This window comes from Taudactylus pleione, unplaced genomic scaffold (genome assembly GCF_031769625.1).
Source record: "Taudactylus pleione unplaced genomic scaffold, aTauple2 ptg000370l, whole genome shotgun sequence".
In the NCBI taxonomy this organism is placed as follows: Eukaryota; Metazoa; Chordata; class Amphibia; order Anura; family Myobatrachidae; genus Taudactylus; species Taudactylus pleione.
Window position 1 is genome coordinate 8734815 of NW_028284771.1, and position 14397 is coordinate 8749211.

Below are 14397 nucleotides of genomic sequence, written 5' to 3' on the forward strand. Positions count from 1 at the left end.
ATTCGTGTAAACACTTCAACTTCAGAAATTTACTACGTACAATAATAATACACATATAAAGTATCCTAAACAAACAAGCATGTTTAGAAAAGCAGCATACAGTAATCACACAGTCTATACACAGAACACATATTACTGTATTTAGATCATGTATTTTGTATGTGAAATAACCTCTGTCCAGCCAGCTAAAAATTAAACCAGAAATATTAATAGACAACTAAAATATAAAACTACAGAACACACCCAACCATACTGATGTCACTGCATTTTGCTACTTTACTTGAGGGTGGGGGAAAGGGTAGGGGGTACTTTCAGTTAACTTTCTATCCTTATATTCCATTAGGAGACAAAACGGAGCCTTGTTGCCTAATTTGTCAGCGTTATATTTATGAGATAACTGCCTCATTTGCACCTCTGTATTGGAGCTATCAATATAGACCTCCCAAGATTTATACCTCAATCTGAGCAATTATTTGATATGTATGTGATCATCTCTTTAATCTCCCTAGTCCCATATCCCAATTCCTGACGTCAGTCCCCAGTATTCCACATCAACTTCTTCATGGAAGCACCCTCTGGAAGACAAGTCACTAAATAAAGGTCCCAAAAGTTCAGTTATAAAATTGCACCAGGATTTGAATTAACACAAGCATCAATAATAATAATAATAATAATAATAATAATAATAATAATAATAATAAATACTACATTCTTTTTGTTGGATGGTCCTTAGCAGAAAAAAAGTCTGATCTGCAGCTGCCAGTAGTAAAACCATTGCCAATAACTTCTTAAATTGAAAATCCTGCCTTTCCGGGTGTTATTTTTAAAGATCCAGCGTTATTAATGCGTTAAGGAAGGGCTCCCTTGGCAGTATGTGTTCTAACAGATCTGTCTCACATTCTATAAAACATTAATGCGCCGAAAGCTGTTAGAGAGATCTACACCAGGAGCATGGAGGGAGAATTTTTACCTTCAAAGTAGCTGCATTATAGAAGCGATTTTTAATTTAAAATTGTGTGTGTGCTGGCTGGATGGGAACAGGGGAACCCTCACATCTCCCATTCCCAATTCTAGTAGTCACAGCACAATGATACCTATGGAATACATAGATGTGCCACCCAGGGAGAGCAACCTCGGGTAAAATATCTATATTAATAGTTTGGGAATACACTTTGCACTGGGAAAGGAGCACGGGAAATAATACGATTTGCTCAAGAAGATAGCAAAAATAGGGTCATATTAAGAGACACATTGTTAGCTGTGAAAAGCCGTTCCTTACCCAGCACCAACCCTCATCATACAATGATAATATCCATTACAACGCATAGTACAAAAGCGCTCAGATGTCTCATTTGCAACCGATAAATTCAATAAACAAAGTAAAAAAAAAATGTCAATCCAGAGACTGAATTAAACTAAGACACCAAAGAAATACCCCCTCCAAGATAATGAATGAAATGATGACTGTTTAGGTGGGAACAGTATCTAATTCGTTAGAAACTGCATTTAAATAATAAACTTTGAAAACTGCAACCTCAGTCCATTAGGGAGGAAACCGTAATTGATTGATATATATATATGCACCTTAGATGAATAAAACACAATCATTTGCTAAAGTCTTTTATTTTTTTGTTTAAATTCTCACTTCAATTTTAATTCTTGAAGAACATAAGCTTGGACAACATATAGCACTCATTATAAGAAGCGAAGGGTTATATCAAAAAATTATTAGTAGAGAATTACAGGAATCCTGGTTTGGAACCAGAAAAAATACAAAACAGATATAGATACATAGACACAGGACAAGTTTTTTTATTTTTTTATATAATTATTTGGAAACTGCTATTTCCCCTAATTCTTATGTCTTGCCTTCTGTATGCGCATACAATGTTTTAAATTTGACAAAAAAAAAAAGAAAAAAGAAAAAGAAAATAAAGACTAATATATTACAAAATCAACAACAAATGTTCATGGTAGTTATGTGCATGTGTTTCTACAAAGGATTTATAGCAAGTCTTTCAGTTTTTGTCTGTACAGAATAAATCCAGCTCAGTCCACAGCGCATCCATCAGGGTTCGTGTCCTTATTTTTTAATAACTGATTCCCCTTGGTCCATTATTTTTTTGTTTGCAGTTTTCCAAACACACGGAGTTCATTACTTTCATATTCTAAGAAGGTTTGTATTATTTTATGTCTATTTGTTCTTTTGAGTGTTGCTGCCATGATTGTCTCTCTGTTGTGTTCTCTAGGAACATTGGATGGACATATAAGGCCAGTTGAAGCTACTTCCAGATAATAACATATCTCTGATGAGGGTCTCTATAGGGGTCTTACCTACCAAGCGGACGAAGAAGAGCTGTTCAATGACTGAGGATGAGACAGTACGAAGGGAAGGCAGTCTCAGCAGTAGTTTGCCAAACCTGCTGGGCTGGTTGGGGTACTGGCTCCTGACATACTCCTCCAGTGCGCATTGGGACTTTTCCTGTAGACTCTCAATGTGAGCAGCGTCTGAAAGGCCACATGCATCTGCACAGGAGCCCAACGAGGTTGGGGGAAAGACAATGGAGCACAGAATTAGTATTTGCCTACAAAGTACTTGTGTTATAGTTACAGATCACATAAAGTAAACCAGAAATGCACGGGAGAGCTGCCTTGCATTGGTGTGAAAAAAAGCGAGTTTCACTATTAAAAGTGCACAATAAATAAAACACAACCTCCTCTTACTGGCACTATTGCTCAAGCGGCATAGTCAATACATAATGTATGCAATAACAGCGTGCAGTGGTATTTGCAATATTCCCCATATTTCTGATAAAGCGCAACCACAAATCCCTTGCACTAGCATCACACTAATATTGCACAACAGTTTTTTTTGCACTAGTATTATACACCAGGCATTTACACTGGAATTATACAGCAATTGTGTATACTGGTATTATGCACCAATCATTTACACTGGTATATATACACCTGTGCTTTATGCTGGTATCATACACCAATCATGTATGCTGGCATTATACACCAATCATAATAATATCATACACCAATCATATACAGTATAATGGTATCATACACCAATGTATACACCAATCATAATGGTATCATACACCAATGTATACACCAATTATATATAATAGTATCATACACCAATGTATACACCAATCATATACAGCATAATGGTATCGTACACCAATGTATACACCAATCATATACAGTATATTGGTATCTTACACCAATGTATACACCAATCATATACAGTATAATGGTATCATACACCAATGTATACACCAATCATATACAGTATAATGGTATCATACACCAATGTATACACCAATCATAATGGTATCATACACCAATGTATACACCAATTATATATAATGGTATCTTACACCAATGTATACACCAATCATAATGGTATCATACACCAATGTATATACCAATCATATACAGTATAATGGTATCTTACACCAATGTATATACCAATCATATACAGTATAATGGTATCATACACCAATGTATACACCAATCATATTTAATGGTATCATACACCAATGTATACACCAATCATGTATACTGGCATTATACACCAACCAGATATACTGGTATCATACACCAATGTATACTGGCATTATACACCAATCAGATATACTAGTATCATACACCAATGTATACACCAATCAGATATACTAGTATCATACACCAATGTATAGTGGTATCCTACACCAATCAGACATACTGGCATTATACACCAATCATGTATACTGGCATTATAAACCAATCATGTATACTGGTATTATACACCAATCATGTATACCTGCATTATACACCAGTCAGATACCAATGGTTTACATGGTAATATACACCAATCACTTATACTGGTATTATCCACCAGTACTTTCCACTGGAATTATACATCAATCATTTGAACTGGAATTATACACCAATCATATATACTGGTATGATACACCAATCATATATACTGGTATTATACGACTGTTCTTTACATTGGTATTATACACCAATCATATATACTGGTATTATACACCAATCATATATACTGGTATTATACACCAATCATACTGGTATTATACGCAGGCAGTAGTCTGCAGTCGTTTACAGTAGTATTATATATCATTAATTTACCCTTGTCCCTAGCAGCAACCTGTTTGGCTTGCTTATGATCTATAAGACACCACGAATAGGACGGGTTAGACACAGCCTCGTTGCTCTCACTGTACATCCCAACACTGTGTGCAAGCGCTACCAGCACTTATTACTCACATGATATATTTATATCTATATAATACACCACGTGGTTCCCTTAAATCAATTAACCCTCCCCACACGTCTCACAGTTAAACCATTGCGTAGAATACACGCTGTGTCTGAGCACTTGCATTACTCCATCGAGAAGACATGGGCACAGAATGGGTGGCTCCCCCTACACCTGATTTTGCACACTACAAACAAAAATACAGTGTTGGGATGTAATATAAAGATCCCAGGTACATCTGCACCTAGCACTTCATGCATACAGTACGGGGTGATGGTGCCCAGTGCAGTCAGGTCTATATAGGCTCCACATGCACTCAAGTCCTCTCACTCACATACGTGTACACAGACGTCTATGACCTTTGGAAATGAGAGTTGTAACAGCACTTATCAGCGTGAAACTTTAACCTATTAAAAGCCAAAAGTTGGTGTTAGGGTTGAAGTAAGGTGCAAGAGTGGGTGGCTTCACTGGAATACAATGGGTTTACATTGATAAGACTCCAAAGGTACAAATTCAATGTTTATAACATGAGCTTGATTGATTTTTTTTATTTCGGTCTCACACTGACAAAAATAGATGAATAAAAAACTTCACATTTCATAAAAGTTCAAATCTGCCTTTGTATTAAAAAGAACAGACATTGTGAAAAGAGATGGTGAACTATTAGCTCATGTTTGGACATTGATATAAAGACAAATAAAGGATTCGCTGTAATTACATTTATTTTGGCAGATCACTCCCTATATAATTATTTTTTTTTGCCCAAGGCAAGAAATGCAAATAAAACATACGGCGCTTCAGAACCTCTAATCAGCCTTCAGATGTATATAATGACCCAGATGTGTTATGCAGCGTTACTGTAATGTATACATGTATATTTCAGTGCTTACTAGCAAGGTGCCACCATCAAGGCCTGAGTGTGCTCTAGACATGTACACTCACTCAGCAAGTGTAGGATGATGCTTACAGTCAGCCCTAACACACCTCATAGCTAGGGTTCCAGATAGTGTACAGTGTACATGCTGTATAACCCCAATATCTTTATGCATTTGTGCAGTATGATTTCATCAAGTAAATCGCACATATGTTATGGAGCTAATAACATAAAACAGGGATCTCATTATAAATATAGACATTCTGTAGAATTGTGTATAACATAAGTCCCTCTGATCATACAGAAGTCAGTGCATTTTCTACATTTCATTTTGCAGAAACTTTATCAGCACATTAAGCAGATATGTCACGCGTGACGCTGCTCTGTGTAATCCCCCCGTCAGTGGGCAACAAAGACTACACCCACTGATAAATATGAATGATGTCCCTGCCACTTTTACTCTAGATGTAGACATTCTCTGTGTCTAACCAGATACCAAACATACACACACATATAAGTATATATATATATATATATATATATATATATATGAACGTGGAGCTAAAGCATAGTCACGGGGATAGCGGGGCTCATTCTCTTGTTTACAGCTCTTAGTGAAAGTGTTTATTTCCACTCTCCTATATATTCATTTACAATAACATTTATAATCACACAAACCAAATGCCCTAATTCTAATTTCCCAAAGCATTTATAGGTCATTGTGAAATGTCAGTGGCGCTTAGTAATAAAACAATACAGATTACTAAAAATAATGGTAAGAATAATGATAATAATAATATAAGATTAAAAAAAACACTTATTTTTCATGGTGTAATGCACTGTGACAGATTATAGTAATATTCTCCAGCTCAGGGGTCTCTGGCAGAGGATCTTAGTGGAAAGAGTTAAATTATATCTGAGGTCCATAAACTAATAACGTATAAGGGGAAATGCGGGTCACGACCTAACCCCTGGCTGATGTCCAACGTGAAAAGGTTGAGAAGACTTTCCGGAGGCTGAGTGTGGAAACCACAAATAGGGGGAGATTATGCCAGCTTTACATACTTAGCCCCCTCTAAACTCATTTTAAAATTATGTTTATAAAATGGTGTTTTCATCGCTTGAGACTTTTGTTAAAAAAAAAAAATGGTTAGGCAGGAGGGGGGCGTCAGTAACCCCCACTGGCTGGCAATCACAATACGTTTGCACTAAAGTTGGGAGTTTGTATGATTGGGGGGGGAAGGGTTTTACAAAATACAATGATCACTGACAGGGGTATTTCCAAATATTCAGAAGCATAAAGTATTCACTACTTGTAATTTCACCATATTAATGAATGACATGAACGTTGGTGTGATATACAGGATGCTTTTCTGCACACCAGACATAAAGCTATACTCCTGGATATAGCCATGGTTCCACGCGTGTTATTACCAGAGATGTACTGTGGGAATACATATGAATACGTCCTGGAATACGTACTGTGCACTGCCTGTTTATGTGACTGTAAACAATGGCATTCATTACACTCACTGCCACAATAGCCCACACCAACTATTATAGCATCGTGCTACTTATATGTGTTGTAAATGGATTACTTAGGAGGTTAACAAACAATAGGATGAGCTGGAGCTCTGATAATTGTGATGTATATAAAAGATGCGCCACGATTGCCTTTGCACTCTTTATTAATGCAATTATACAGCAGTATCTGGCCAGCATGCATAGCAATGACACCATCTAAAAGGATGATCAGAGGTTCACACCGATGTTAATAGGGCATTTGCGGCATTAGAGTAGTCTACATATTACAGAGCTATGTAGTGTAAATACTGGTCCTCATGCATATGGAAGCGAGTGAAGCAGGCTATAGACCCTGTGCTAGAGCTGGGCCCTGTGTGGCCATCTTGGTCTAGGGATGACTCTGTTTTATTTATGTGCTGTATAAACTCGGATTTATAGAAATCATTTAATCAATATGGCTGAGAAATGTATTGCATAGCGTAATTAAAGGGAAGCCAGGGTGACCTTAAATGCATTGCAAATAGCAGCGTGTTTTCCTGGGCTTTGTGTACACGGGGCAGCCTCGCAAGCTGCCGGCTGCATTCATCTCTCATTAAAAATGTCTTGTTCTTGTAATAGACCCAGTTTAAAGGGCTGCCCTCCATCATTACCTCTGAGATTGCTTTTAAAATCTATCGGCAAAATAAGAAAAAAAGAAACACCCCTGTACATATATGCATGGAGCCATTGCTGCTCTCAGTTTGCTGTATTTTGCAGACATTCTGTTAAATATTTAATAGGAGCATGGTTTCCATAGCAAAATGATTTATTACTGGAAATTGTGCTGGTATTTTTTTCGTCACTGCTTTTATATTTCTCTGAAATTGTCTGAATCAAACGCCTGGTAAAAAGCACCTCTTTATACATGGGCATAAATCGCTGGATAATAGTGGGATAGGTCTGTATTTTTTTTCTCTTACAGCATTAGATTGTAGCATTTAGATCTAGATGGAACCTGTTTTAAATGACACAAGCATCACGTTCACACACAGCCTCATGGATAGACCCAGGAGCCAGGCACTATCCAATTTTTATAGTGACAGCACAGCCCTTCATTAATGTTGGCACCATTCACCCTATAGTACATCACATCTCCAATGATGGCAGAGGAATCCCAGCTGGGATCTGCCTGCAGCCAACGTGTGGATATGTGATGTACAGTATGTGTGTGCCGTGTGTGTTGGTTTGTGAGTATATATGATATGCACACACATACATACATTTGTGTGTATTTAGTGTTTGTGTGTGTGTGTGTATATATATATATATATAAATATATATATATATATATGTGTGTGTGTGTGTGTGTGTGTGTGTGTGTGTGTGTTAGTCTGTGTGTGCCAGTATGTATTAGTTTATGTTAGTGCTTTGAATGTGTGTTGTGCTGGGCACCTAGCAGTGCCCCTGAGAGCCATTTGTGGTCCCTGTGGCTCCATCACTCACCTGATGTGAAGAGGACGATGGCTTTGAGGCAGCTGTACTCCGCAGAGTCTACATGCAGGGCCTTTAGCTTCTCCACCTGCTCCTGGAATATACGGATGTGGTCCATAAAGGCCACCACTCGGTCGGCGGACATGGGCGAAGCGTGGAGGCCGGCGGCGGCCAGGAGCGGGGCCACATGGAGGGGCATGGAGCATTGGGCGGCGTTCAGCACAAAGAGCTCACTCCACGTCAGCCGGAGCAGGGCCACCTGGTCTGTGATCTGCAGGTCGGGGAAGAAGGGGATGTTCCTGGCCCACTCCACCGCACTGAACAGCAGCCGGGCCGCCAGCTCGCAGATGTTCTCTATGCCCATGATGTTATTGGGCTGCATGCACTGGCTGCCGTAGCGGGAGGTGGGGTAAGGCTCGGCCCGCAGCAGCAGCGAGATGTATCCGGACAGGTAGCAGTGGCCGTTCAGGGGGTCCCCATTCGTCAGGGCGTACTGGCCTGGGTTCGGCTGGGTTGGAGGCATTCGTCCTCGCTGAACCGCTGACAAAAACAGAGAAAGAAGAGGAAATGTGCAACCAGGGCTGGGAATCACATTAATCACCACACTGACACACACACATATACAGTATACATACATACATATATATATATATATATATATATATATATATATATATATACATACAACATATATACACGAACACTCACACGTGTGTGTATGTATATATATATATATATATATATATTTATACATACATACACACACATACAACATATATATACACATACACGCACCCATATATATATACGCACATACACACATATATATACGCACATACAACATATACACACACGCGCCCATAGTCATGTATATATATGTATATATACACACACACAACACACACATCTTTAAAACACACACACACACACATATATATATATATATATATAAAACTGTGTATATATGCTGTATATTATAGAGATGCACACATTATATGCAAACATATATATATATATACGCATACTGTGTGTGTGTGCATATACACACGCACACACTATATACAAGCATATATATATATACACACAAACTGTATGTATATAAGTTATATTTTATATACATACACACATTATATACAAACATATATATACACACACACACACTGCAATAACATGCAACTCCATCCACAGAAAAAAAGACAATAATATCTGCAATAATAGTGCATAATATGTCACAAACACAAGACACCTTATTATAAATAAATACTGCTCTCACAGAACTATATACACAACACAATAACATACAAAGGCAGAATGTGTGTCAGTCTGTGGAACCCTTAGTAATATAAATATTCATGCTGATGTCAGTAATGTAATGGGTGTAGGTGTAATATATATGATAAATATACAGGATGATTCGAAATGATACACTGTTGTGTAACTTTATCACTCAGCTCACTCATGGTAAAAGTGAATCAGGAATTTAATAAAAGTCAAATAATAATATGTTTTTTTAAAATGGACTTACAATAGTTAAACATTGTGATCATTAATACCTCAGGCAGTCAATTAATAGAGGTAGTGAGGCTTCCTGTCTCTGCAAACCATACATGAGTCTGCTTGGAGAGTGAATGCCCAGAGCTTAGATTCAAAACACTATTCATTAACTGCCTGGATGCTGAACGTAAGCAAGCTTATTTATGCTGCAAGTTACTATAGCTGACCAGAGAGAGTCTTGGTGCTTTTTTATGTGTATTTGTGGCAGAAAGAGCCAGATACTTTACTGTTTTGTGAACAATTGTACATGATCACCCAGCATGGCACTTTTTGTGTATTTAGCGTTTCTATTAAAGAACAGCCTGCAAGTTATCAAGTTATGTCATCATTTGCACAGAAATACATTATATTGCCCTTCTGCACAGAACTTCGGTTTTGGCATCTTTTTTTTTTAATGCACTTTTATGCTTTGAAATTCAAACACAAAAGGGAGTTGCAAAGAATAACATTACATGTCTACATGGGAACTTTGCTATCACCCCAGCCCCCAAATTTGGTTTCATTGGATTTATTTAGCAGATTGTAGGATAAGGGGCTGATTTTACGTCGAGCTGAACATTCTGAACAATGAAACACTTATGGCAGCGTCTAGTTATGTTGTAGTGTAGCTTAGTATGCACATGGCTGATTGCACAGCCTAACGGGGTCTATGTGTGCATGCATCTAAATTGTGCACACCAGTAAATATTACCAGATGAAATAAAACATCTCTACAGCCGAGGTTTAAGCTGCAAATGGGATTCCATAACTGAGCTACAACGCCGAATGGAGACAATATATCCTGCTGAATATCTGAATGGCTCATTAATTATGATACAAATGTTCCCCCAAAATGATTCTTGCTCTATAGAGAGGGTGGACGTTTTAGAGAAGCAGAATGAATAGCAAACTCAGAAAAATGAAGTCATCTATAGCACCCTGTTGTAACCCAAACTTCTCCCTTTGCTTTTCATAGAGGGCAATTATATGACAAGGCCAAATCTCGCCTGGCTCAGCCTAGATGTCATGACCCAAAACTGATCTGTAATTGTTTGGGGGTAACACAAATCAGGGGTGCTAGCTGGTGCATTTCAGCATCAGAAGTTTGTGTGTGACTTAATGAAGACAGTACAACAACAAAAAGAAGAAAAAAAGGAAGGGTTAGAGGATCAGCCAACATCCCACAGCATGTTTCCACAGACACACACACACACACACACACACACACACACACACACACACACACACACACACACACACACACACACACACACACACACACGTACACACACACACACACACACACACACACACACACACACACACACACACACACACACACACACACACACGGAGAGCTGTGATTATTAATATTAATGGCATCAAAATGCTACAAAGGGGGGAAAGCACATATTAGCTAGATGCCAAGAGCATGGTACACATACACACACACACACACCTGGGCACCACTACAAACACACAGACATGGGCACCACACACACACACACATATCTGGGTACCACCACAAACACACAGAAATGGGCACCACCGCAAACACACAGACATGGGCACCACACACACACACACACACACACACACACACACACACACACACACACACACACACACACACACACACACACACAGACATGGGCACCACCACACACACACCTGGGCACCACCACAAACACACAGACATGGGCACCACCACACACACACAGAGAAGAAATATTCACCTTCCCTCCTCATGCCCACTTTCAGGCACTTCTTCAGGCGGCAGTACTGGCACTGGTTGCGGTGGTGCTGGTCTATGGGACAGTTCCTATTGGCACGACAGGTGTAGGTTAAGTTCCTGCGGACGCTCCGCTTGAAGAAACTTTTGCAGCCCTCGCAGGTGAACTGTCCGTAGTGCTTGCCGCTGGACTTGTCCCCGCACACCACGCACTCGATGTGCTGCTGCTGGCCTTGACCTGCGCCCTGCTGGCCCTTGTCCCCCGCCGCGCCCGGGGTGGAGGGGGGTCCCGGTTGGCTGGGGGTCTGCGGCGTGTGAGGGCCGGCGGAGGGCGCTTGCTGCTGCTGCTGCTCCCTGGCCGGCTGCGCTGCCCCCGGGTTGGGGCCTCCCGGATTCCCCCCGGCCACGTCTTCCTGCGGATCTCTCCAGCTGCTAACTACCATTGCCATATCTCGGGCCCAAAAAGTGCTGGGGAGCGCGGTCTGGGGGGATTTTATTCTGGAGGAGAAGAAGAAGCTGGCGGTCTCTGCCGTGGTGGCCGCTGGTGGGAGCCGTTTCCTTGGGTTGGCGCTGCAGGGATTTCCCCCCTCTTTTTAAACAGCGGAAAATCCTGATGTACCAAGCGGCGATGATGGGCAGCAGGGTGGCAGCTGCTGCTGGGTGGCTGGGAGAGCCGGTGCTTCCCCCTCCCCTCCTCCGCCGGCCGTCTCTTCTCTCCAGTGCCGCCTGTGCTGCTGGCTGCAATCCGGGCTGCAGCAGGCTGGGGCTGGCCCTGGAGGAGGGTGCAGCGTCAGATCAGGCTGGGGAGGCGGCAGGATTCTCAGCCCCGATCTCCCCAGTGCACACAGGAGCAGACATAGGACGACCAGGGGCAGGACCAGGCTCTCAGCTCCCTTCTCGCTGCTGCTGCTGCTGCTCCCCACACGGCGGCTGCTGCTGGTGCTGCTGCTGGACCTCTCAGTGCAGTTGGATGAGGGGAGACAAATAAAGAAACAAAATGCAAAAAAATAAAATAAAATTAATCTCTAAAAACAGATAAAGAGAATCGGATCAGGGTCTGTAAGTGTCCGGGGGCCAAATCCAGGGCAGAATGCAGCCAGCCATTCAGAGAAGCAGCCTGGAAGAGCCTGATCCAGAGGTTGCAGCCACTTCCCCTTGTCTCTCTCCCTCTCTCTTTTTTTTTTTTTCTTCTTTGATTTTTTTTTGTCTCTCCTCTCTCTCTCCTTCCTCTCTCCTCTCTCCTCTCTCTCTCTTGCTTTTTATTTATTATGTCAAGAGGACGAATAATCCCCGATCTGTCATTACAGGAGCAGGTCACACATTTGTCAATAATTTAAAAATGTAAAAAAAAAAACAAGACAAAGTCATAAAAAAAGAACAATCCCAAAAAGTGCAGCAACAACAGCATCAGCAGCAACAAGATCCCCCGTCCTCTTCTTCCTCAGCGGGACCTGGCTTTATTCCTCCTGCCGTAGACGACAACTCATCCTTGGGATATAATTTGCCAGTTTAGAGAATATATATATATATATATATTTTTTAGTTTTTTTTGTGTCTGTTTTTGTTTTTGTCGAAGTCTGTGAAATAATAATAATTATAATAATAATAATAATAATAATAATAATAATAATAAAAAGACAACAATCTCTCGTTGGGGAAAAAGTCAGTGGCGGAAGCTATTGTCCTCCCGGAGCAGAAGAGTGATGCCAAGTGGAGCATAAAATAGAAATAACATTCATCCTGAGAGGAGGACGCCGGCTGCGGGAGGTGCTAGCTGGAGGTGCTGCTGCCGCTGGAATGGAGGCAGAGAGGTAAGGGGCAAAAAAAGGAATAATAATAATAATATAAAAAAAGAACCCTGCAGACTCTCAGCAGCTAATAGAATATGCAATAAAGAGAGAGAGAGAGGGAGAGTGAGGGGGACAGAGAGGATGGGAGAGACACACACACAGAGAATGCCTGGCACAGCAATGTTTCCGAGAGGGGGATCTGCGCGAATGTCTGTATATACTGAACTTTGACACTACTATTGAAACTGACACGTTTCTATGGAGATTGCTGCCTTATATGGAGCTCATGTCAAGGAGCCAAGCGAGGGGCTGCTGGCAACTGATCATCAAAGGCGACTGACTGGTCAGAGCCATGCATGGGGGGGAGAGGGAGATGGGAGGCTGAGGTTAGCCAAACCTCCTGTACCCCATTGGTCGCCTGCCTCTCTCCTCTCTCTCCCCTCTGCTGCCTTGTTACCTACGGCTGGGGCTGCAGGGAGGGGGCTGGGGAGGGAGGGGGGCCATGACAAGCACACTCTTCATTCACAGCGCCCCTACCCGCTGCTATTTACTCTCAGGGCTGATTAGTATGGGTCTATGGGCTCAGCGCAGCACAAATGCTCTACTTGGGGTGGATGATGGGGGTACATGAGGGAAACTTGGAAGAAGAGGAGAATGGAGATGTAAAAATGAAGAAGACACATAATTAGAGTAATGTCTGAGCAGCCCTGAGCCCTTCCCCACATCCCTGGTGTGTGGGGGAATCAACAACGTGACAAAGTTACAAAAAAGAAACAAAAAGCACGAAACAAGCAACAAACAAAAATTAGCAACTGTCAGGCTGCTTTATGACATAACAATAAAATAACTAATATATGAGACATTTTATCTATAGTGATTATATAAATCTATCTATCTATCTATCTATCTATCTATCTATCTATCTATCTATCTATCTATCTATCTATCTATCTATCTATCTATCTATCTCTTATGCTCCAGCACAAACAAAGCATATGTAGTAAAAGAAACTAGGAAAGTTTGCAGCGTGTGGGATACACTCAGACAGCAATGCTACAATAATTATTAATGAAACAATGATAAGCTCCCTTTTTGTTGTCTGGGAGGATGAGTGCTGTATTAGAGTCCAGGGAGCAGGCCGGAATTGCTGGGTCGTGCTGCCACCTAGCGTACAGTAGGCAAGCAGAGGCTACATGAGAGA

General features: G+C 40.9%; 1 protein-coding gene across 1 annotated transcript; it reads right to left on the bottom strand.

Annotated features, from left to right (window-relative positions):
• Nucleotides 1-1615: 1615 nt before the first annotated feature.
• On the bottom strand, nucleotides 1616-13521 carry NR2F1 (nuclear receptor subfamily 2 group F member 1). The gene is made up of 3 exons (XM_088444688.1): nucleotides 11411-13521; nucleotides 8154-8681; nucleotides 1616-2526 (listed from the first exon to the last, which is right to left on the bottom strand). Exons 1-3 carry the CDS (start codon nucleotides 11853-11855, stop codon nucleotides 2246-2248), a joined length of 1254 nt encoding a protein of 417 aa, XP_088300814.1. The 5' UTR covers nucleotides 11856-13521; the 3' UTR covers nucleotides 1616-2245.
• Nucleotides 13522-14397: the final 876 nt, after the last annotated feature.

What these genes read in the sequence shown, in the direction of transcription:
- NR2F1 (XM_088444688.1), bottom strand. Translation starts at nt 11,855, where the DNA reads ATGGCAATGGTAGTTAGCAGCTGGAGAGATCCGCAGGAAGACGTGGCC. An exon ending in AGTGGGCATGAGGAGGGAAG is followed by an intron (nt 8,682 to 11,410) that starts GTGAATATTTCT and finishes TGTTTTTGTCAG; the next exon opens with CGGTTCAGCGAGGACGAATG. An exon ending in CATCGTCCTCTTCACATCAG is followed by an intron (nt 2,527 to 8,153) that starts GTGAGTGATGGA and finishes GCTCCTGTGCAG; the next exon opens with ATGCATGTGGCCTTTCAGAC.